Below are 25,514 nucleotides of genomic sequence, written 5' to 3' on the forward strand. Positions count from 1 at the left end.
ATCCATGCTCAAAGTATAAGGAGAGGACAAATGCAGTCAATGATTTTAATTTGACCTCTGTATTCAAGAAAACACCAGTAGTTATAGGGAGCAAGCCCAAGCAGGTCTACTCAGAAGTAAGTACCATTTTATTTGATGAGGCTTACTCCCAAGAAGGTATTTTTGAATTGCAGGTAGATACTTCCATGAATATCTCACAGGAGCTAATACCAACTCACACATATTATAGGGTGCAGCACACACAAAAAAATCCTGGGGAGCAGTTCATGGACAGTTCAAAAAACCTAAGTAGAGAAGGATGATGTTTTCTCCAGGGAAACAAAGAGTGCATCCTGGAAACCCCTGTGACATCACAAAGGGTTTCACCGGATTACACTCAGTTTGTATGTCAGGCCACACATGCTGGTCCTGACATAGCTGAATTCCTGAGCAAACAAGCACACAGCACCCCAGAACCCATGTGCACTAAGAATGCTTGGGTACCTGGATATGACAGAAGCAGTAAAAGCTTAGGATCATGTGCGACTTCCGGAATGGAGAGTGCCTCTGATCGTGCCTGACTCAGATCCTCATCTGTAAAGTTATAATGCTGCCTCCCAGTGTTGGCAGGGGAGAGGGGGCAGTCCACTGAAAGTTTAATTGATATATATGTATAAAAGGATTGTTTTTCAATAGTTGTTCTGAGATTAAAGGAAGCATAACTGGCTAAGGGACTGCAGCTTCATATTTTCTTATTACATGACAATTTTATAGATTGGATTTTAAGAATGCCAGATCAAAATATTAACTGCAGAATTTAAGTAATTTATTATGTTCATTATGTTCCACAGAACTTGTGAAATGGTGAAACAATGGCTATATATTCATTTTTTAAAGATACTGTTTTTGTGGACTATATGACAATCATATAAATGAAAGAACATCTTTTAAGATAATGATTGCAGAAGGCATATATAGCAGCTAGGATTGCCAGGCGTCTGGTTTTCAACTGGACAGTTCATTATTTCCTTGGACTGTCTGGGAGAAATACCAGGCACCTGGCTGGAAGGGAGAGAGGGGAAGAGGAGGAAGGGGAGGAAGCAGAGCGCATGTAGGAAGCCAGCCCGCTCACTGCTGTGGAACAGGCGAGATTTCACCTGGGGCCCAGGGCTGCTCACAGGCCAGGCCCATAGCACCCCTGCTCCCTGTTGAGGGGAACCCCTGGGAGGGATCATCTGGTCAGGCCAGCTCTCCACCACCTGTCTCTAACTATATGGTCCAGTCACTGAGAAACTCAGGTTGGGGGCTTGCACAGCCGGGCATGATGATATCACTTCCAGAAATGACATCATCATACTGGGGCCAGGAGCATATGTGCGAAGATGTACCCCTCCCCAGAGTCCTCTATTTTCCCAGAGCCCATCCAGCAACCCCAACAGCAGCGAATAGTCATTTTGCAACTCATAGGTGGTTCTCCAAAATGCAGAAGGAGAGCAGCGACCCAGCAAGGACTTTTCCATCAGCCTGCTTGGGATCAATTGCCATTTGGCTCTTCCCCCTGCCCCTGAACTGAACCCTGCAGCAGCCATTTCACCTGATAATTATGGAACAGTTTTATAATTGTCCAATATTTTATACCCGAGTTTGTTTATTTTTCTTTCCTCCTCGTATCCCCCCCCCTTTTATGTTATGCATATTATATTGTGGGCAATTGTTTTGAAGTGTAAACCTCCTTGGACATAAAGACATATGTGACAGACAGGACTGGTCTCAGCTCTACCTCTCCTCAAAACAGCCAATGAGAGCGGGCAGAATGCTGGGCCAGAGACAGTTGGAGTTGGTTGAAAAGGGAGTTAGAGGGAGAATTGGCTTTTGGAGCTGCTGAGAGAAGGCAGCAGAGAGATTGGCTGGCTCTTACAAACCTAGGCCCTTTTCATACTGCTTACCTGCTCCCAGAACGTTGTGAAATACTGCGCAAAAACCACAGAAGATAGCATCTTCTCGCGAGAGTTTTGCGCAATGTCGCACAAAACTCTTGAGAGAAGATGCTATCTTCCGTGGTTTTTGAGCGATATTTCACGATGTTCCGGGAGCAGGTAAGCAGTGTGAAAAGGGCCCTACTCTGATACATTGAAACATTCTCTGTTTAACCACAGCATACACATGAATTTTAAAATCATTCACTCCAGTGTTCTATGTTGTAAATAAAGTTTATTCTTGTTTTTGTTTTATCCCTGGCTGGCTTGAAGTTGTAGGCTGAGGGGAATTAAAGCACACACAAACTTATTCATTTATTTACCTTAAACTTTTATTCCACCCTCCCTACAAGTGGGCTCAGGGTGGATTACATCAGGTTAAGATACATCATAATTTATATAGCATAAAAACAATAAAACATTAAGAACTTCCAAAATTTCAAAAACAGCACATATCATACAAGACAGTATCCTAGCTAGATGGCAGCAGTCAACATGCACCAATTAAAAAAGCCAGATGGTGGATGACTCTAATCGGGAAGGGTCAGATCTTCACTTCTCCTCTGTCCAGGCCAGTGGAAGTCTAGCCTAGCCTCAACCATATGACAGTCTTACAGGCCCAATGGAAAGATAGTAAATCCTGCTGGGCCCTGGTCTCATTACACAGAGTTCCACCAGTTTGGAGGCAGGACTGAAAAAGCCCTGGCTCTGGTCGAGGCCAGGTAGGCCTCCCTGGGGCCAGGGACCACCAATAATTGTTTGTCTTCTGATTGGAGTGTCCTCTAGGGCACATATGGGGATAGGCAGTCCTGCAGATACGCTGGTCCCAGTCCACATAGGGCTTTATAGGTTAGTACCAGAACCTTGAATCTGATTCAGCACTCCACTGGCAGCCAATGCAGCTGGAGCAGTACAGGTGTTATATGTGTACCACTCGACACTCCCACAATGACACACGGCTCTGCATTTTGAACCAGTTGCAATCTCCAGATCAGACCCAAGAGAAGCCTCACATAGAGTGTGTTACAGTAATCCAGTCTAGAGGTGACCGTCACCTGGATCACTGTAGTTAAGTCGTGGGTTGAGAGGAAAGGGACAAGCTGCCTGGTCTGTCGAAGGTGAAAAAAAGAGGATGTGGCAACCGCTGCGACCTGCACCTCCATTTTTAGGGAGGCATCTAAGATCACCCCCACGCTCCTAACCTTCAGAACTGGTGCAAGTAGCACCCCATTGAGAGTTGGGAGACGGAGTCCCAAATCTACACATCCATGACTCAAGTGTACGACCTTCATCTTCATAGGATTCAATTTAAGCTGACTCTGCTTCAACCATCCAGTCACGCCTTCAAAAGCGTATTCCAGGACATCTGGGGCCAAGCTGGGTTGGTCATCCATCAGCATATATAAGTGGGTGTCATCCGCATATTGATGACACCCAAGTCTGAAACTTCACACCAAGTGGGCGAGAGGGCACATATAGATATTAACAGTAATGGGGAGAGTATTGCCCCTTGCAGGCAATGGGTGGTGGGATAACAACCATGGGTGGTGGGATAACAACCATGGGTGGTGGGATAACAACTTTTCTCCCAGTGCTACCCTCTGTCCCCAACCATGGAGAAAAGAGACAAGCCACGGTAAGGCCATCCCTCGTATCCCCATATCTGCGAGGCAGTGGGTCAAAAGATCATAATTGACCGTATAGAACGCCACTGAAAGACCCAATAATATCAGCAACGCTGATCCACCTCTATCCAGGAGTCTGCAAAGATCTGTAAAGGCAACCAGCAGCGTCTCTGTCCCATGTCCCGGGCAGAAGCCAGACTGGAAGGGATCTAGGGTCAAGGTATCCTTCAGGAATCCCTGAAGCTGTTCCTCCACTGCCCGTTCAATCACCTTACCCAGAAACGGGAGGTTCAAGACTGGGTGGTAACTGGTCAGGTCAGTGGGGTCCAAAGATGGTTTTTTAAAGAGAGACCTCACCATGGCCTCCCTTAGTGCCACAGGAAAAACCTCAGAGTCCAAGGACAAGTTGACAATGGCCTCTAAAGAATCCCGCACTCCATTGGCACCGGCCTTCACCAGCCACGATAGGCACAGATCCAGGAGGCACATGGCAGGTCTCAGTGCTCGCAGGTTCTTGTCAATCTCCTCCCTAGAGAGTGGGCTGAAATGATCAAATGTTGGCCCAGAAGATGGCCAAGGAGTCTCTAGTTCATGTACTATATCAATTGTGGCCAGCGGGTTATGGCAGAGAGAAAGAATTTTATCAGCAAAAATGCTCCCAAAAGCCTCACAGCTAATATCCAAATTCAAATTTTGACAGTCTCCCTCCAACAGGGAGACAAATGATTGCACCACATTAAACAGTTTTGCTGGGCGTGAACTAGCTGACATGATAGAAGCTGCATAGAATTCCTTCTTCACAGCCTTCACTGCCACCTCATAGGATTTCATAAATGTCCTATAAGATGCTCTTGTTTCTTTGTCCCGAGATCGCTGCCACACTCACTCAAGCCATCTTAGCTCCTGCTTCTTCCATTGTAGCTCCTCTGTATACCAAGGAGCTTGATGGGCATGGGGGTGAAGAGGGTGACGGAGAGTGATTTTGTCAATGGCTTCAGAGAGATGGACCTGCCAGTCCTCTACCAGCTCATCCAATGAACCGCCATGGAGCATCAGGTCCCATAGAGCATTCTGAAAACCAATCGAATCCATAAGTCTCCATGGGCGAGCATAAATTAGCTCGCTGCCCTTGCAGGGAGGGGGGGGGGGCAGATCCATCTGAGCCTTCAGGACCAAATGGCCATGGCACTGTCCACAACCACAGTTATCCCCATCCCAAAGATCAGATCCAGAGTGTGGCCTGCTTTATATCTAGGGGCCAATACAAATTGGGAGAGTCCCAGTGCTGCCATGGAAGACATCAGGTCCGCGGCCTGCACAGAGGTAGCATCATTGGTGTGGACACTGAAATCATCCAGCACCACCAACCTAGGGTACTCCAAGGCCCACCTCTAGCAGGCGTGACAGGATATCTGCTGGTGAGCTAGGCGGTTGGTACACCAAACAGATAGCCAAACTCTCCTTGGCACTCCACACTAGGCCTACATAATCAGTACCAAAAATCTCAGGAGTGGGGAGCTGCCTGAAGGAGAAAGACTCTCAAGGATTGCCACCCCTCCCCCCAACCTCCCATTTGGGACTGATGGAGGACCAATTACTTGGAGGGGTCAGTTCTCCTCAGGTGACTGTTTCGCCTTCCCTCACCCAGGTCTTGGTCACGCATACCAGGTCCAAACACTTTAAACACTGGTCACAACGAATGGGCCAAGTTTAATTTAATGATAGCAGTGTATAGTAGGGACAGTAAACTCTTAAGTTCCCTTTTCCCAGAAGCTCTGGGCAGTAGCTGGGTGAGGGGAAGTAAATATAGGGTTTGGGATGCCTGTCTGGTGGAGCCTCTGGAAGAGGAGAGAGGGAACCCTTTGTGGATTTGGGTCAGGGCTCTCTTCCTGATAATAGAGATTAGACAAGTGGCAGGTTGTGACTGCCCTTAACTGCCTGGGGAGCCCCTGGAACCCTATACATAGGTATATGGTGGGTGATGGTGTGTAAGGTTGGTCACAACATATAAATCAATCAATCACATGACCAACTTTATAACATTAGGAATATAAAGGTAGATGAGCACATAGCACAAAACATAGATCCAGAAACTTGTGTTTCTCTTCTAGCACCAGTCTCAAATGCTATCTGTGTGTTTTTAAAGGTCATCCTGGCAGCAGACCATACTGTTGAATTAAGCATCTGGTGATGAGTCACAGAAAGAACAGGAGATTTTTTGATCTCGCTAATCCTTATGGTCATTAGAAAGCTGCTAGATTTTTAATCCTGTTTCTCTCTCAAACTATACTGGTTTGAGAGGGTTGAGATGCTCAAAATGGTTAACTAAAGTTTTGCTGCTGATTCCATGCCTAGGATCTGCCTGTGTCGTCTAATCATGCATGAGGATGCATGCACAATTGGCAGTAAGAAAAATAGCCCTCGCCTCATGGCATTTCTCTGCTAGTTAAAGCATGTGGGGTGGAAAGGATGTGGGGTGGTTTAAAGGTAAGCTTCAGATCACAAGTTAAACAGAAGTTGAGTTGGGTTTTTCCCTAATCAAACCCATGTTTAGCACATATGTAAAGAGCCCCTCACTATATTTTCCCTTTTACTAGAACCAGAGTATGTAACTGTGTATTTGTGTAATGTCTCTCTTCATCTGATCTGGAAGATTCTATCTGACTCCTCTTTTTCTGCCCTTTTGGTTAAGTCAACAGGCACTTATCATATAAATCAGTCATAAATGGTATTTTTTAAAACTCCTGCTCTTCCGTGTTCATCTGAGTAGTCTTTAGTGACATTAATGGCTGCCAATATTTATGGTTCAGCAACATTTTGCATATGGTCAATTTTGCAAATGCTGGATGCAAACCTTTTCAGTGATCAGCTCACATCTGATCATCACAATCAAACAGGATAAGTTTGACTGTCAAACATGTTTACAGTGAAATTCACAGCATCCCTAATTTTAAGTGGAAAAATGGTCAAAGAAGAAAATTCATTGACATCTTTCGGCCATCCTTCACTGAGATTTGCAGCCGCGTAACATTCTTTGGTTTTAAAAGTGGGTACGTGGAAACACAAGTCATGTCTAGTTTGACTCTGATCAGTAAAATCAGGATCTGCAGATGTTAACACACAGGTGGACATTGCTATTTTCAGATCTGAAGCCTTTGCCTGGAAACATTATTGTATATCATTATATTTGAGTCAATGTAGCACTTATATACTTAAAATGGAAAGCAAACATATATGAGCCTATAGGCCATTGTTATTAGTCTTGAATGCTTACCTTTTTTCTTTGTTCACAATTATTCATTTGTAGTAGTTTCAAGATATAGCACAGACATGCCCCATTAATATATGCCTGGAGGATGCCATGCGAATTGTTTGGCCTTCCACTCACTAGAATCACTTCTTCATGGGTAACTTTCAAAGCCGTACAGTGCATTAGTTCTATTTTAAAATGCCCATGCCTATGGTTCTTTCCTGTTTACAGCATTGACCTTGCTCTCCCTTCAACAATGTGCTATTACTGATATGCACAGACTATTAATATTGGAGTGGCATGACATACAATTTGTTTTAGGGATAAGAGTTTTGTGAGGAATCTGATGGTTTTCTTCTTCATAAATCGTAATTTTCCTTCTGAACGAAGTTTACAAGGAACTTGAGAGAGTCAAGTATTATCCTAGCTTTTAATAGGCACTACAGTATTGCTTCAGTAATTCAGCAGGGAAGGCAGAAGAAAATGGACAGGGACTAGACCTAGGAGGAGGTTCTGTAGGCTTCGAATAAGTTCTGTTGTCAGGGCTCTAAAGAGAAGCTTGTTCTGCACTTGTCTGCTGGCTTCAAGCTACAGTAGCTAATCCTGCAATTTTGTAATTTATATTTGCTGAAATCGAGTTCATTATTTCAAATCATGATTGAATTATAGAACTCTTCAAAAAGGCAAGGGATTAAGTTCTGAATATACGTGAAGAAAAAAACTTAGCAGCCACTTGCTTGATTCTCACATAAACCTTTAAAAATTACAAGGCATTTACCACAGTTTCAGTTTTGTTTGGTGGAGGTGAAAAGTGCTGTCAAGTCATAGCTGACTTATGGTGACCCCTGCTGGGAATTTCAAGGCAAGATTGTAACAGAGATGGTTTGCCATTGCCTGGCTGTGCAACCCTAGTTTTCTTTGGAGGTCTCCCATCTAATTACTAACTAAGGCCGACCCTGTTTAGCTTCTGAGATCTGACTAGATTGGGTTTGCTTGGACCATCCAGGTCAGGACTCAGTTTTGCTTAGGCTGTAAAATTATTTTCTGTGAAGGACTATGGTTTATGTCAAAAGAGAGCACCATTATAGTTCAACTTACGACAACTATATGTTACCTTGGCAAATGTTGTTGTGTATTTATAATCCGCCTTTCTCACTGAGATCCAAGGCGGATTATATATTGCAAGTGAATACAATATAATCAATAGCTAGGACATTGACAGAGCAAAAATACAATATGATCAATAGTTAGGACATTCAGTTAACAGATACAATAGGGTATGGTGGCCACAAATTTGAAAGCTACCATAAAGCCGAACACAGATGAAACCTTTCTGAATTAGTGTCAGTAATTAACATGACATCTTTAGCACTGTTGAACCTTCCTTTGCCAAGATTCCATGAACCGGGTGTGTGCGGAGTGGTTCAGTTGCAGAAAATTGATGGGTAAGATGTTTTACTCTTCTAGTGTCGATCCATTCTCTACACATTGTCCTCCAAACTGCTTTCCCTCCAAACTACCTTATTTCTAAGAAAATGTTTTAAATTAGTGAGGAAGCAGGGAGATCAACCAGGAAAAAAGATTAACCACTCCCTGCCAATTCTCCCCTGCAAGTGTCCCTCGCATCCAAATCTGTATTTTGCATTGTTCTTCTCATAACACCCAAATCTGCCCTGCAGAACCAGTCCGATGATACATAATGTTACAACAGCTTTCCAGATTCTTAGGTAGAAATCTTCCCCATTCCTGTTACTAGAGATGCTTTAATTGGATATTAGAGAACTTAACTTAGAACTTTATACATGCAAAGACTGCAAGTTACTATTAAACTTTAGCTAATCACTATAGGCCACAGAATAGCATTGCATAGTAAAGCTGTTACCCAAATTGGGTGTGTGTGCATGTGTCTATTCCCTGGTCCCAGAGATGTGTGGATTTGGGCCAGGCCTGTTTAATAATTAGGGACTACACAGGTGATGTATTGTGACTGCCCTGAACTACCTATGAGATCCACAACCTGAAAAGGTTTATAGCAGGTGGCAGCATGTAAGAAGGTCACAGCATAGCTGCAAAGTAATACGGTGGTACTGCAATACAGACAAGGACTTCATAATTTCTCAACTTGCTTTTGAGTGCTGATAAAGTGAACAGTAGGCCATCGTCACACGGCCATAAATTTCGCAACAAACTAGCGACATCTCCTGCCGAATGCCCACCTTATTCCATTCCAGTTGCGAGATCGTCATTCTCCTTCCCAAACGGGTCCTTATTCATTTTCACGATCTCATCCGCTTCCATGTGAATGTCCAGAATCATCTCTGAACGCTTCGCAACACCAAAGCGCTCACTTCCCCGCTCATCCTTCCTATGTTTTCAATTGATTTTCCCGCCCCTCACTCCCAGAAGCCCTCGTGCACCTAATTAATTTTTTTTTAAAAAAATAAGCCTTATTGCGGTATTACGATCTTCTGTAATGCTAGAAACAAAGCCTGAAGGCCCTTTTCCCATCCTAATTCAAAATGCAAAGTAAACGTATATTCTCTTATTGTATGACCTGCATTGGAAAAAAAAATTGGCTCGACCAATGTTTTTGCCAGTTCATGGGCCTTTCCCCGGTCGCACGGTGCATCACTCCACCACCACCCTCGCCCAGCCCCCGCAGAGTGACACTGGGCTATGCAGCTCTGGGCTGTGTGGCTTTGGGCGGGGGCCAGGTGAGCAAGGGGGGGGAGATGCAGCAATGCTCTGGGCGCCTTTCCTCCCACTCTCCTGGTGCAGCCTGGCGTCACTCTGTGGGGGCCAGGCCAAGTGAGGGGGGAGGGAGATGAAGCAATGCTCCACGTGAGCGGGCTATGTAGCTCCGGGCTGCGTGAGCGGGGGAAGGGGAAATGCAGCAGTCCACCTGGAGAGCAGGAGGAAAGGTGCCCCACGCCTGCACTTCCCTCCCTGCCACTCTGTAAATGTTAAACTTTAAGCTGCAAGGACACCTACACTTCCCGACAAACCTTGAGGTAAGGAAACATGAGTTGAACTCTAGTAACTCATCATATCTGTTTCGGTTCAGAGCGCGCTTCTGCCTGAACAACTGGAAGCACAAGCATACGTGATGTGATGGGTGATACCGATAGCAACGACGACGCTATTTGGTGCAAAACTGACAGAATAAGTGGCCGTGTGACGACGCCTGTAGTCATCAACCTATTTTGAGCTCCTGGTATGCTTTAGTGTACAATAAAAAGTATAGAGAAACATTTCTGTGTGATTCAGTATGTGATTTCTTACTCTAAGCATCCCATTTTTGTGGTCTGCAATATATGCACAACCCTTGAGTCCAAGCAGAGGATCAAGATGATTGACTAGGGTTGGAGGATGCCTGCCATGGGCTATATGCTCAACTATCTACTCACCAACTGAAATAATTAGTGTAAGCAATTTATTTGTACTTGTAAAACTGGCCAAAGCTGACCTGTGTGGCCAGCACTGTGTTAACATTCAGGGTTTTTAAAAAAAAATGTGAGAAAATTTATAATACCAATGCTCATTCAACAAATGGTGTACATGCAAATAATAGTGATATAATCTATATCAGTGGTTCTCAACCAGTGGCATGCATACAACTAGTGGGATGCAAAAGTAGTCTAAGGTAGAATACAGGATTTTCATAACAATTACTAAGAATTCGCTCACCCTCTGTCCCCAGGTGTGATGTGGTGTCTCCTGCTGATCCTACCTGCCATGGACTATCCATCTGTAACCTTTTGGCATGCTAATAATAACTTTGGAACTGTGCTAATACTGACTGAGTTTCTCCTAATCCCCTGTTCCATCTTCCCACAAGGAAGTGGCTTTGATGTGGTACTTCCTGCCAACTCTACCTGCCAGGGATTATCCATTGTACTTCTGCAATTTTTTATGTCCTTAAAATGTACCATACATGATAAATATAGTAACAGAATGCCTGTAAATTTATTTATTTATTCATTTATTCATTTATTTATTCATTCAACTTATACTCCACCCTTCCCACAAAGTGGGCTTAGGGTGGCTTCCAACAAACATATCGATGTCTCTCTTGGAAAAAGTTAACTTTTTGTTTCTATCATGGTGGGACCCAGGTTCTTTGATAGAATGATTAGTGAAACATAAGATACAAAAGCCTGAAACCACTGAATCTATACCATAAACATAATAGGACATCCTGAGATTAGTAATGAAATATACTATGCCTAGGCCTCAAATCCACAGGCTCAGCTGGGAAAGGAAAAAAGCCCTTTAAAGGGCTGAAAATAGGGGAAGAAATGTGCAGTTTTGCTCCACCATTTTGAAGGCGGAGCTTAGTTCTGTCCTCTTTCCCATGGTGGCTGCAGGTGAAGCTTCTAGAATGGATGCTCCACCCACAGCCATCCCATGACTTCCCCTTTGAGTCAGATCAAAAGTGGTTTATTTTTGATCTGGCTAATGGAGAAAATCTGGGAGCCAGCCAAGTCATACCCACATTGGATACCACGGCTGTTTCCCCATGTTTTAAAAATAGCACCCTACTCACTGAATGCTGGTGGCTTTTCCACATGATTTCTGATGTCACCTCTTCAAAAAAGGATGCAGGCAGTTATGATTCCGTTTTCGTGGTGCTACATGCACCTCTGGGGGTTTTCTCAGCTTTTCTCCAATCTTTGTCAATCTTGCTTTGTTCCAAAATTTTGGGAAAGAGTACGGTAAAGCCTGTATGGCTGCTGTGTGGGTTGGTAAATTTGGGTTTTCTGACCAGCATCCATTTCTGCTGAACCAGCCCTTTCAGCAACAATTCCCCCGCCCCCTGCCACTATTCTTTTTAATCAGCGCTAGAAATTGTTACATCAATATACCATTGTTACAATAAGTATTGCAGGTTCTCTGGGTTCCCAGCTTTCATTTTTTAAAAAGTCTTAGTTCCCTTGTGAACATATAAGGGATAAGGCTTATATTCTCAAGGAAAGGAGCTAGAGGCTTACTTAAAAAAAAACTGAAAGCTGGGAATTCAGAGAACCTGCTACATCTATCGTTACAATGGTATATCAATATAATGATATACTTGTGCGGAATTTTTAAAATTGCAAAAGCCTTGGTGGCCCAACGGAGAAGGACCAGTTCTGGGAAACTGAGGGCAGGAAAATTGTGGAGAAGCCTGCTATACACGGAAGCTCTGTTGCTGCTTCATGTCATCTGCAGCCATACCAGCAACAGGGAAACCACAAAATCCCATCTCTCTGTATTGTGGAAAATACCTTGGAAAGAGATTATTCACACACTATTTATATCATGTGGTACTTTTTCTTTACATACCTATTAATTAATTACATACCTCTTAATTACCATTGCGAAAACGAGGGAATGATCTTGTTATAAAACTGTGTCCATTTCTGCCTCCAGTCTATATATGCTGATTAAATTCTGTGTAAAAGGATCCAACTGACACAGCATAGTGGAGGTGGATAAGAAATAAACTGCATCATAGGAAGCACTGAGCTGTTCTTCGACGGAAAAGATACAGTTATTTTAAGTATCAGCTAAAGCTGCTTATTCATGGACTCCCTCTTAAAAAATATGAGATGTCCTAGATGAAATGCTTCCAGGGGGAGTATGAGGAAGGGAGCCCAACTATTTATATAAGCTTTAAGTATTAATACTTGTAATGAATAATACCTGAACATCTGCTAGTTCCACCAAGGTCACTGGCACTAAGAGAAAAGGACTGAAGCAAATTTGTTTTATTAATATACTATTTTTAACATTATTATTATTAAAATTATATACAACTATATAAAATGTTGAATGTATGACATGTGGGCAGAGATGGTGGTGGTGAAAACTACAGACTTGACTGAGCTAAAGAGAAACTGCTTGATAGACATTAGCTGCTACCCTGTGTATCATCAGGAGGCTGTGTGTACCTATAGGCATGTCACTGAGAATGTGGTCCACTTTCCAATCTCATCCCCAATCCATACTAGGTTAATCCACTGGCCACACTGTTTGCCCTGGGTCCTGTCAATCCAGAAGTATAGTGGGAGTTCCGTGTTCAGAGTTTCCAGCAATTTTAATTCTCAAACATGTAGGAGTCCAATTCAGATCGGGAATGCAGCACACATAAGAAAAGGAGGATTAAGACTCAGTGCTTTGAGTCCCTACCCCCATCCCACCACTCAGTAAGCTAGTAAGGAAAAAACAAGACCAAAAAAAAATAATCACTGAGTAAATGGCAAAAAATGATTTCTGAGGGAAACCCTGAAATGATGTCACGCCACTCTAGGATTCAGCAGAAACTCTCTAGCAACCATATAACTATCTGAACGAGTTGCATCCACAGGTCTAATTCCTTGAGCAAGGGTCTGAGTATTCATGCAGCCAACAATCCAAAAACTAATTCCAGGGCAAAAGCAGCAGGGTTCAAGCCTTGCTGTAGTTTCAAAGCAGACAAAGGGCAGGAAGTAGAGGCACATAATGACTAGCTACATACAGAGGTGAAGGCAGAAGGAACAGAAAGAAATTTGTATTGGGGGGAAGATTCTGGTGCAAAGTTTAGAGCAAGAGGTTTGAAGATTCCTTTATCTTCAGAATTGGAAAGTGGTGGTTGGGCAAGGTTCACTAATAAGTACATTTCCTGATTGACTGAAGTGAAGGAGAAAGGAAGTCTGGGGTCATGGAATGTTTCCAAGTAAGGACAGAGAGGGGAAGCCTCTGAATAAGAAAGAGATGTGTTGGAGATAATTACCTCTCTGAGATGCATTTCCAGTAGGAAATTCCTGCTAGTCCAAATGGGATCAATCTGAAGTAAGAACCTTTTAGCAATAATGGCAAATTGGGGTATAGTGTTCTGCAGGCAGTAATGTCAATGCAGAAGGATCATTTGTATCTAAATGAACCTTGATGAATACCCTGAGAAGTCTTAATTATGTGTCTGACTGATTGGGACAGGAAAGGCTTGTTTTCTCTCTGAAACTATTCCTTCTCAGTAAATATGGTTCACTAGGTGCAGGGAATTTACAGGTTTGGGGGGTTGTGATGGACAGGGGGCTGTCCTGCCCCTGCAAGGTAGAACAGCCACTCAGCCCTGAATCTGTAGGAGTGCTGACCCAGTATCCAATCGCCTTTCTGAGGGCGGGATGGAATGTTGGAGGGAAAGACACAGGGCCAGATCTAGGGTTGCCGGCGCCTGGTGCAACCCTTGCTTGGCCCTCTGTGACGTCATCACACAGAGGCAGGAGGCATGCCACCCGCGTGGCAAGCTAGCCACCCAAGTGCCCGGTCTGCCACGGAGCTGGCGGTGCTGGAGTGGCTGGCTTGCCGCGCGGGTGGCTGAGTGCAGGGCTGGGAGGCCCTAAGCACGGTTCACCTGCCCTGCTACTCCGTGCCGCCCGCACAGCAAGCTGCCCACCTCAGCGCTCGGTGTGCCGCGGAACTGGGGGCGGTGGCATGAGCGTGCACTGGGGCAGCTGGCTTGCCACTTGGGTGGCTGAGTTCAGGGGCTGGGAGGCCCTCCGCATGGTTTGCCTGCCCCGCGCCGGTCGCCCCAGCACCCGGTGCACTGTGGAGCTGGCGGCAGCAGTGCTGGCATGCACTGGGGTGGCTGGCTTGCTGTGCGGGTGGCTGAGTGCAGGGCTGGGAGGTCCTACATACGCGGCAAGCCAGCCGCCCCATCGGTGGGGCAGGTGAGGGCCTCCCAATCCTGCACTCAGCCTCCCGCGTGGCAAGCCACAGCACGCTCCCAGTGGCTGGCAACCGCACCTGGCGCCCCATCTTTGGTGGCACTGGGAGCAGGCTCCACCCCCTAGCAGCCACTCACCTGGCTGGTGTGGGGAAAGGTGCAGGAATGGACTTTCCAGTGCATGCTCCTGATGCTGTGCAACAATGTCACTCCCAGGAGTGATATCATCGCATAGGCCTGGAAGGTTGGGAGTGTGCAAGACAGAGAATGTCCTAGAGGTGAATGCCAGGTTCCCCCCCGCACAAGGAGAGTAAGGGGACCTGGAAATCCTACTGTGCCTGGTAGCGTGGTTTAGCTCTACCTCTGGGAGAGGACAGAGTACCTAGGCATGAGGCCTGCCTATGGTGATGAGCTGACCTGGTACCATTTAGTTTGACTCTTGAGAAAGGACAGGCTGCTGGGGGGTGGAACCCTGTGTGTGAAAGGATTCAACCTGGTGGTTAGTCAGTGAAAGCCTGTTTGTAACTGTAATGGGCACGAATTAAGACATGGACACGAACAGAAAAACCCCCGAACATGGTGTTCATTGTTCACTGTCATCCATGAACAAAGAACAATGAACACTGATTAACATGATCTGTTCACGAACATGTTCGTTTTTCGTTGTTCATGGGGGCCTGCAGGCCCTCCTCCAGCCATCAAGATCCCTACCGCACCACTCCCAGAAACCTTACCTGAACAGGCAGCAGGAAAGGTACCAGTAATAAATAATAGCTTGGCTCAGAGCCTGGCAGCAGCCCTGGAACTTGAAGAGGTAGATCCCTATCGCACCACACACAAAGAAAATTCAAGCTCCAATGCACTCTCCCTGTCTCTCTCTCAAAATGCCAACAGCAACTGTCTCTCTCTCACTGTCTGCAAAATCAGAGCGGGGAGCCCCCCTCCCCGCTGGCTCTTTGCTTCTTTGTAACAAATTTGAGCTCCACACTTGAAAGGAAGACCTGCCTATCAAGATAAATTGGTCTTAGATTGGGGTTTCCAGGGTGACAGCAGGAGTTCAGACAGAGTTCAAGCAGTCCCTGCCTCTGGTTGCCAAGGGAATTGATTGCAGGTGCCAGATTGTCTGGCTTAACGAACAGCAACAAATGAGGCTTTCAACGACCACCTGTTTGTTTAGAATGGGGCCTCACAAACAGCTTGTTCACAAAAAGCTGATTGGGCTGTTTGTGGCTTTTTTTTAGTTCGTATTGCTGTTTGTGCCCATCTCTAATCTTACATGCAGCTGGGAGCATGGGTGGTAGAAAGGCTCATAAGGAAGCAAGTCGAGTGGGGGAATGGTGGAAGGATAAGTTCATGCATGTATGCTTATATAAAGACTAAAGAGTACTTCTTTATATAGACTGCTTCTAGGTTCTACAGTGCCGTCCCATATAAAGAGTATTTCTGGATACCATGCCTGAAAGCAGAGGCTTCTGAAGTTCCTTTGAGAATCTGAATACAATAACTCCCCTCAGGGTTCATGTACTTTAGTTTTTAGATTTTGAAGATGCTACTGCTTTCAAACTTTACATTCTGTAGGTTTTGCCAATATATAGTGAAAAAACTTACGAAGAAATGATCTTGTTCTGTTTGAAGATATTCAAATCAGGTGTTTTTTTTAATTCTCTGAGGTTAGAGGGTTTGTCCTGCCTGCCAGCTGCCTTAGGGACCCATCTTTGCTTAGTAGAACAAAATCTGCATGGAGTTGTGAAGCTGTTAGACTGCTTCTAGCTTCTACAGTGCCATCCTAAGCAAAGTTACACCCTTCTAAGCTCATTGACTTCAGCAAAGGATGGAAACCACAGAGTTGGTAACAACACACAAATACTTGAGATTGGTAGTATATTTGTCACAGGTCTATCTCCCCAGAATCACTTTTATGAGATAATCCTGCATATTTTTCAAGTACCCTATAAGTGGCAAAATCCTATAATTGGCACTGACAGACATCACAAAATATTATGGGTATGAGGACAGCAAGTAGATATAACTTGGAAAAACTACTGAAAGAATACAAGACAAACATTTTAAAGATGAAAACATGCGGCTACAATCATATTAACATTTTACCTACATTTTATTAAACGAATCCAATGTAGTGGGATATAACTATTTTAAATGACAGAAATAATAAGGCTGAAATGCTATGCATACTTTTTGCTGAATTCTCACTGAATAAGTAAAATGTATTTTAATCACTATTTTCATGTGGCATGTTCTTTACAAGGCAGGGAACTTGAGACAATGCTTCTGTGTTAGTAACTATGAATTGTATTAATTAGTAACTGTAAGTGGAGCATAGCTTGCAGAATGGGAATTTCCTGCCCTCCCTTGTCAATGTAGGTCACTCTTCCCCTTAAAACACTGACCCAGAGGCCAGGGGCACCCCCCTCCCTGGACAGCACTGGGCAAAAACTGGGGGGTCTGCAATGGGAGGGGATATTAGCAAAAATTACCACCCTTCTTTCCACTGATAGAAGTATCATTCCAACAGCAAAATGTAACTACAGACGTTTGATTAACTGAGATTATAGTTGACAGTAAAGTCCACACAGAAGCTCCTCATGGAGCAGTAGAATAATTCCTTCTTAAATCATTTCTGAATATCATTTAAAATATATATCACATAAACTGAAAGAGAATTTAACAACATGCTGGGACTGGGAGTTGTATTTCTATGTGCTCCTAGAAAATCAGGAAATTACACAACTCTTATTTTCCTCATCATTGGCTTGACCAATAAAAATGAGCCCTATAGTAATGTGCAATGCTTTTTTCTGGGGGTACGCAGGGGTAAGTGTACCCCTAAACATTTTGTGAATCTAACGGGAGAAAGTAAAAATTTTAAAATGTTGGAATTCCCGCTAAACCAGCTCCAAACATATTATTATGGATATTTATGTGATTTGTTAAGTTTTATGTAGCATATGTTGGCAACAAAGATGTTTAGTTATATTTAAACTCACTAGGAGCGCTGTTCGTCTTACAAAAAATGGAATGTCTTTGAGCATCGAACATGCCACCGAGATCGCTGGCATAATCAGTGATCGTTAGGGTGCAGACAAATACAAACAAGTCTTCTCTAAGCCACTTGGAGCTCTGGTAGTTGGAATTTAGCATGGTGATTTGTCAGTCTTGTTGCTACCCCCGATGGCGGCGACCAATTTGTGTATGTTTTGCGCAAAGAGTTTGTCTATACCAAAACTCTTTGGTTGTGCACACGTGTCACTATAGAGGGGCTTGGTTGGCAATATTGATACCCATAATTCTCATCACCGACAGTCTTCTGACGTCATTTCCTTTCACGGTGTTTCCTGAGTCTCAGATGGAAGCGAGTGTTTCATGCCAATCTGGAAGTTATTGTGAGCTTTGTAATATGAGATAATGCATGTTCTTGGTAATTTTGTCCATTGACTGCATTTATTTTTTCCAATTTGAACTATAAAATGGTGATTTTTTTGAGTCAAACTGAGAGTACCCCTAAACATTTTTTTTAGAAAAAAAGCACTGGTAATGTGTTTATGGATACAGTCTGTTGGAAATGCCATTCAGTTTATGAACAGCTTTCAACTATAAAGGAACTAGTACAAACAATTTCTTACCTCCAAAGGCAGGCCTCATGGTGAAATCATGGTCATCTACCCTCAGAAGCTGTTCAGTTTTTCCTTTCCGAATTTTTGTTATGTCATGGTTCTTTTTATATATGTGACTAAAATGGAAAACAATAGCACTGATTGAAATTTCCAGAGCCTAAGCATTATTCTAGAAACAATTCTTAAAAGCTGTGGGAAGTTTGTTTTACTTTCCATAACATTTGATATTTTAATAAGTAAAAAAAATCTGTAATATATTTCTGCATGATCAGCTTTCAGTAGAATACAGTTACCATGAATCTGAAGGAGCAAGTTTGTGTGTCTCAGCTTGATAGCTTTGTGCTAAGCTGGGAATTGAAGAGATCCTTTGAAAAAGCAGGGATTATGTGTCAAAATAAAAGCTGTGATGTGAAAAGCATCACCTCTACTGGTCCTTCAATTGTTTATGGAGACAGGAGCATGTTTAAACTTAGAAACTGTACAGCTCATGGGAATGGAATGCATGGGTTTATGATGGGTTCATTCGATGATCCTAGCTGGCATTCTAATGAATCTGATTACTTCCAGATAGGGTTGCCAGGTCCAGATTGGGAAATTCCTGGAGATTTGGGAGGTGGAACATGGAGAGGGTGGGGTTTGGGGAGGAGAAGGACCTCAGCGGGGTATAATGCCATAGAGTTCTCCCTTCAGAGCAGCCATTTTCTCCAGGGGAACTTATCTCTGATGCCTGGAGAGCAGTTGTAATTTTGGGAGATCTCCAGCTACCACCTGGAGGCTGGCAACCTTTCAGACTAGACTGTCAATGATATTATACTGGACTAAAATTTTCAGTATAACTTACTGCTGTGTTGCCATGGGTTAAATGTGTTGCCATTGTACCATTCGGTGCAGCTGAAAGGGACTGGCAAAGCAGAAAAAAAGTAAATGTCCACCACGGGCAGAGGTATTGGAAAGATCTTTATACTGAAGGTCTCAATATGAGGACTTTGAATGGTGCCTTGAGGAAACCAAAGCAAATGGCTAAAACATTGTACTGTATTTCTCACAGCCCACCCTCATCTAACAGCAAGATATCACATCTTCAAGGACTGAATCAAGTAGACCACAGAAGACAGACAAATTATTTTTGCTGGGTTGGAATTTAATGAAAAGATGCACAGTTGATGTGAAATTATCAAGCCCTGAAAATTTGCATATTACTAAAATATTGTGCATTTTCATTTTTTACTTAACACTGACATAAAATTACAATTATTTTTCTTTTTATATATGCACACGTTTCCCATTGATGATGTTTGGAGGACTGTGTGCAGAATGTATTCCTTAAACTCTATTTAAAACTATGTCCTTTTCTTGTACATTGGAGCAGTATGTGGCTCTATTTACTTAGAACCCTTTTCAAAGCATAAACACATTGGGCCTGATCAGGATGTAAACTACAGTGCTAATGAAATTGTATATATGCACATTGTCATATACTATATCACAATAGAAGTACACACTCCATTCCAGTCTGCAAGTGACATTCCCAAGCTACAATGGATTTGAATCTGTGCACAGACAAATTAAGCTGATTGCTCAGAATATGTTTCTGTAGAAACAGAATTCATTTCCAGTTAATGTATTTACAACAGATTGCCTTATGCAGCAGATGAGAAAATGAAAACTTTGGAATTTAGATGCAGTGGAAATGAATGTTAAAAGATGGCAGAGCAAACTCTTAATTTAAGAGTTATCATAACATATATTATACAATAGGAATTTAATTACAGTCCAGTAAGAGGTCACTGGGGTCAGTTAGTGAAGGGAAAAAGAATCTAGTTTTCTAATCATTGCTAGAGGATTAGAATAAACTAATATCCATGAGCCTTTTACCCTGGCAGGGAGATCTACAAAGTTTTAAATACCATTGCTAGTCAGCGACAAGAGAATGTAGAACAGAATCAAAACCACTTTTTCAGGGAAATACTGGCTAGCAGAAAAGTTTAGTGATGGAATGAGAACATCTGAGAACAGTGATGGAAGAAAAATGATACCCAGCTAAGCTGAAAATAGGAAGTGTGTCTAAAACATCTGTGCTCAATTTTTTTCCCTACAATAAATGGAAGGAACACAAGCATCAACTTCAGTTCAACACATCTAGTGTTAAGTCAGTGTTTCTCAAACTATGTGCTAAGCCCACTAAGGTAGTATGAAAGACTGGGTGGTGTGCCATGAGATACAGATTCATTAAATAAAGGATTCTTATGAGAATTAAGTACCAACTCACAGAAGAAGCTGTATGTTACCTCTTTCTAATCAGCCCCTACTGAGGAGGGTCATCTTCTCTGGTGTGATTGGATTATTCAACAACTTCCCATGTAGAGATACAGCAGTGGAACTACCCATCCTCAAAAGGGTCTCAAAGCCTGAATCTGCGTGAGTTCTCACTCAGAGCTCACTTCCAAATTGTTACTCTCACAAACCCTGAAATGAATGCTTTTTAGAGTAAAACAGTCAAGAGGAATCACAGTGTTTAAAACAGCGAACTACAAAAACACTGAGATAAGGGTCGCTAAACACAAAAATAATTACAATACAATGAAATTCAGTCTTATGCAATGTTGTGTGTGATTATAAGAAATGTATTCAACATATATATGCAATCCAATCTACAAACATGTTCAAATACTGCCAGCTAGTCAATTAGTAATATAAAAAAGTAAAAATAACTCATGTACAATCAAATAAACCTTAAGCACTTCACGTTGAGTCTAAACATTCCAAGCATTTTTTAAACAACCCTCCTTTAATCTTCCTTCTTCCTTTCACGCTTCTGGACTATCACTCATTTTGAAGTCTTCTTCAGAAGAGAAGTAAATACTTATATATTATATAGATATCAAAAGACATAATTAGGAAAAAGTAACTAAATTATGACTTGGAAGGTACCAATTAACACTTCTTCCAAGAGACTGAACTTCAAGCACTCATTCCCAGTGGAATTCGGAAGTTTGTCAAAAGAAGAAGGAAGATTAAAGGAGAGTTGTTAAAAATGTTTGCAATGTTTGGACTCAACATGACATGCTTAAAGTTTATTAGACTGTATATGAGTTACTTTGTTATAATACTAATTGACTATCTGACAGTATTTGAACACGTTTGTGGACTGGATTGCATATATGTTGGATAAATTTCTTATAATAATACACAATATTGGATAACAGTAAATTTCAATGTATTGTAATTATTTTTGTGTTTAGTGACCCTTATCTCAGTGTTTTTTGTAGTTGACAGCTTTTTAGAATAATCATGGGGAAAGAATGTACCCTGGCAATCAGACTGCTGGAAGCACTGGATCGTTTGAAGCATTGATTTAATCCCAGTGAATGAGAGGGTTGTGTAATTGCACTTAAAGTGATACTTCTTTACAGAGCCAGTACCTTGTGGTGAGAGTGAGCTTGTTTTTGGCCAAGCATGCCAATGAAAGGTCAATACAATACCCTTCATTTGAAAACAGAAAAAACTATTTTCTTACTATGTATACCAGTTGTAGGTTTGCATAATGATTTGGTACCAAACATACCATCTTTATTAATAGATACTGAAATTGTGACGAATGATAGTGCTTTGGAAATAGATTAGTATGATACTATAAAATATATGCAATTGTGGTTTCTAAATGTTAAAGGGGCCAAATAATTAAAAATACCTCTTGGAGTAATGGGCTCCAGATATCTGCATTCCACTTGCCATACTTCAGAGAAAACATACATACAGTTTCTTCACAAGAAGCATTTTTCTCATGTTCAGCTGTTTTTAGCTTACAAACATTAGAAGGCAAGGAAAGGAAGGCTTCATGAAGCCCACCGCAGTATGGAATGCTACCATTATTTGCAGCTCCTGAAAGGATTAATAGATTAACAGCTTGATAGCAGACTAAAAACAGAGCTCCAATTAATCACAGCCATCTGGGCATTTCCAATGCCATCTACAAGGCCATGACTGGCTCTCCAAATTGACACCTCCTTTGTCTTCCTATTGTGGAATTTCTTTTCTGAGCTGTTGAACGAATCTTTGAGAATTTCCTTGTTTGGTCTATTTTGGTTGTTCTTGGCCTGCAAACTGACAGTCCAGTGAGTGGAGGTAGTGGAAGGAGTGCAATGTGGTCATAATGGCTCTTCCAGCATGAGCAAGTTTTATTTACAAGGAACTGGAGAGAGTGAGCAACTGTGACGGACTGCATTTTTTAAAAGCTTAGAAGTGCTGCACAAACAGCTGAAGGACTATGAAGGGTTAATGCTTCACTGAAACAGAGAGCTTTGAGTGACAGGCTACTCCAAGGAATTTGATTGGGTAGCATGAGCTGAACAGAGAAAGACTTCTGAATTGGATCCTGGGGAGAAGAGAGTCTGCTTTCTGCCCTTGCTGAGAGTTAAGAACTGATAGTTTCAAGACTCAGCCCTCACTGAAAGCAGTTTAACAGAGACAGGAGAACTGGGGGAACGTTGGCAAGGAAGTAGGTGAAGACTCCCATTTGGGCCAAAGAAAAGGGGATAGATCATGTAGTGAGAGGAGACTTTCCCTTCCAAGTCAAACAGGGAGTTAGCTCTGAAGAGTGAAGTGATCCCTGGTCTGGTGTGGTTAGAAACTGTCTTTGGAGACCTTAAGAGTTAAAAACTGAAGATGAGTACCAGTGTTTCAAGAGAAGGGGGTTGATACTAGAAGGAGGGTATCAGCCTTCTTGAAACCAAAAGAATAAGAGAATACTCAAAAAGAAGTGTTCTAGAGTATTTGGGAAAACACTGGAACAAAAGCCTCTCAACTTAAAGATTTAAGTAACTGTGAAGAGATTAAGAAACTCTCATTAGTCTTAAACCTAAGAACTAAAGTCGGTGTATGTGTTACCAAAGTAGGCAGTCTCCTAATTAGTTGAGAGAAATTAGCTTAAAGGAGACAAAGTGAGAGGGAGTAACTGGAATTCTCCACCAATAATTGCAGAGATTTTTTCTTAAGAGACCTCTCGAAATAAACCAGCCAAATGTTCAGCTGGAAAGGTTTTCATTAAAAGAGAAATAAAACGGCAAATGTACAACATACAGAGCAGACATAAGAGGCTAACTAAGAGGAAATTGGGTAGGAGAGGGGGAGAAAGCAGTTTTGGGAAGGTTATACTCATCAGTCTCAAAGAGAGAGGTCTGCAGAGGCAGCAGAAAAACAATCAGTGTTTCACTCGCTCACTCTCTCACACATACACACCACAATGGTGGCTAGGGTGCCCAAATATAGGGCAAAATGCTCCCTGGGGCAAGCTGACGTTTTCACCCCAAAAACTTAAATTGTGTTTGATGACCCTGTTAGTACTGGATGGGAAAAGCTACCAGGTTTGGTGAATAGCGTTAGGTAGTACTTCATCAGGGTAAATGGGTGAGGGGAAGTGAGTCCAGGCATGGATGAGTCAGGAGTTTCTTGGGAGACCCATGGGCCTAAATCAGATGTGAGGGCAATCTGGCTGTGACATCTGGTCCTAAATCATGCATTTCTCTGGGGCATGGAGGGGGCCATTAGTCAGTCAGCCACTCTGACTCCCTCCCTAAAATATTTTCCAAACTCTTACCTGGCTGGCATTCATTTTGTTTCATTTTAGGCCAGGCAGTGTCTTCACTTCTGATATCTGAGGGAGGATGTTTATGGTTTCATATATCTATAAACTGTCCCTCAGTGGGAAGAGGGGTCTGACTGCTAACACATGTAATGGTTTTACCTCAGAGTTATCTATTTTGAGTTATTGAGTTACATTTTCAACTCTGATTTCCTCTATGTTAAAGAAAACATTTTATTTTTGGATTTAAATATGCCTCTAGTGCCATTTAAGTAGTTTAAGTAAAATAAAGGGGGGGTACACATCCTAGCAACACATTATCTTTTTAACCTGATGAATCTTCCAGAAGGATGTCCATGGACGTTTGGGAAGGTACACTGAACACATACATTAACACGTACATGAACAGCCTTTTACTGAATCAGACCATTGGTCCATCAAGGTCAGTATTGTCTACTCAGACTGGCAGCAGCTCTTCAGGGTCTCAGGTATAAGTCTTTTATATCACCTTCCGCTTGTCCCTCCTACCTGAAACTACCACTTACTACCTGATCCTTGTAGCTGGAAATGCTAGGAAATGAACCTGGGATCTTCTGAATGCCAAGCAGATGCTCTACCACTGAGCCTCAGCCCTTTCCCAAATACATTATTTGGGGGTAGTAGTTCTTTGTAGCGTGCGGAGAAGCAAAGAACAAGAGCATGATAAATATGGGTGCATTTTCTGGTAGTTTGACTGTTGCCCACCACCCCCAGTCCTGGGGGTTGTAGTTTGGTTGGAGTGCTGAAAATGTTAGAAACTCCCTCCTCTATTTTCAGGCCTAAAATTCTTAGGGTCTTTTGGAGACATAAAATGTTACTTAAACCATTTTAAGTCTGTGGTATAGATATGCCTCAACTGGCACACATTTAAGGTGTATAGATTGGCATGGTCTATATCTAACTTGTAAGTTAGATATAAGAGAGCCAGTTTGGTGTAGTGTTTAAGAGTGTGGGACTCTAATCTGGAGAGCTGGGTTTGATTCCCCACTCCTCCACTTGAAGCCAGCTGGGCGACCTTGGGCTAGTCACAGTTCTCTGGAGCTCTCTCAGCTCCACCCACCTCACAGGGTGTTTTGTTGTGGGGATAATAGTAACATACTTTGTAAACCGCTCTGAGTGGGCATTAAATTGTCCTGAAGGGCGGTATATAAATCGGTTATTATTATCATTACTCGCATAAATAGCTGCATTGGGGGATAGTAGGAGTTTGGCACATTTGGCTTCCATAGCAGTATGGAACTGGGGAAAGCTACATGCATTTATTTTTTTTACTCTTTACCATTTTTATAATAATAATAATAATAATAATAATAGTAGTAGCAGTAGCAGCAGTAGTAGTAATAATAATATATTTATATACCACCCTTCAGGACAACATAACACCCAATCAGAGCAGTTTGCAAAATGTGTTGTTATTATCCTCACAACAATCACCCTGTGAGGTGGGTGGGGCTGAGAGAGCTCTGAGAAGCTGTGACTGACCCAAGGTCGCTCAGCTGGCTTCAAGTGGAGGAGTGGGGAATCAAATCCTGTTCTCCAGATTAGAGTCCTGCTGCTTTTAACCACTACACCAAACTGTATTCAAGTGTTTGACTGTTATCATTTGCATATGACTTAAAGGGCCACATTCAAAATATTTTATCATCAATAAAATTGAATTTTAATACAATATATTCCAAGAGAGATAAGCAGTCGTAAGACCTAATAATTTCCATTGTGATCTAAACACATCATACAACTATGAGTCA

The 25,514-nt window shown here is 42.6% G+C and overlaps 1 protein-coding gene across 1 annotated transcript in view; it reads right to left on the reverse strand.

The window, feature by feature from the left end:
- LOC129328281 (gamma-aminobutyric acid receptor subunit rho-2) overlaps nt 1–25,514 on the reverse strand; it is a 44,602-nt gene that overhangs the window by 14,731 nt on the left and 4,357 nt on the right. Inside the window, exon 2 of the mRNA XM_054977241.1 lies at nt 18,156–18,262. Within this exon, the coding sequence (XP_054833216.1) occupies nt 18,156–18,262 (107 nt within the window). The remainder of the gene's footprint in view (nt 1–18,155; nt 18,263–25,514) is intronic.

Source organism: Eublepharis macularius, chromosome 1 (assembly GCF_028583425.1).
Source record: "Eublepharis macularius isolate TG4126 chromosome 1, MPM_Emac_v1.0, whole genome shotgun sequence".
In the NCBI taxonomy this organism is placed as follows: domain Eukaryota; kingdom Metazoa; phylum Chordata; class Lepidosauria; order Squamata; family Eublepharidae; genus Eublepharis; species Eublepharis macularius.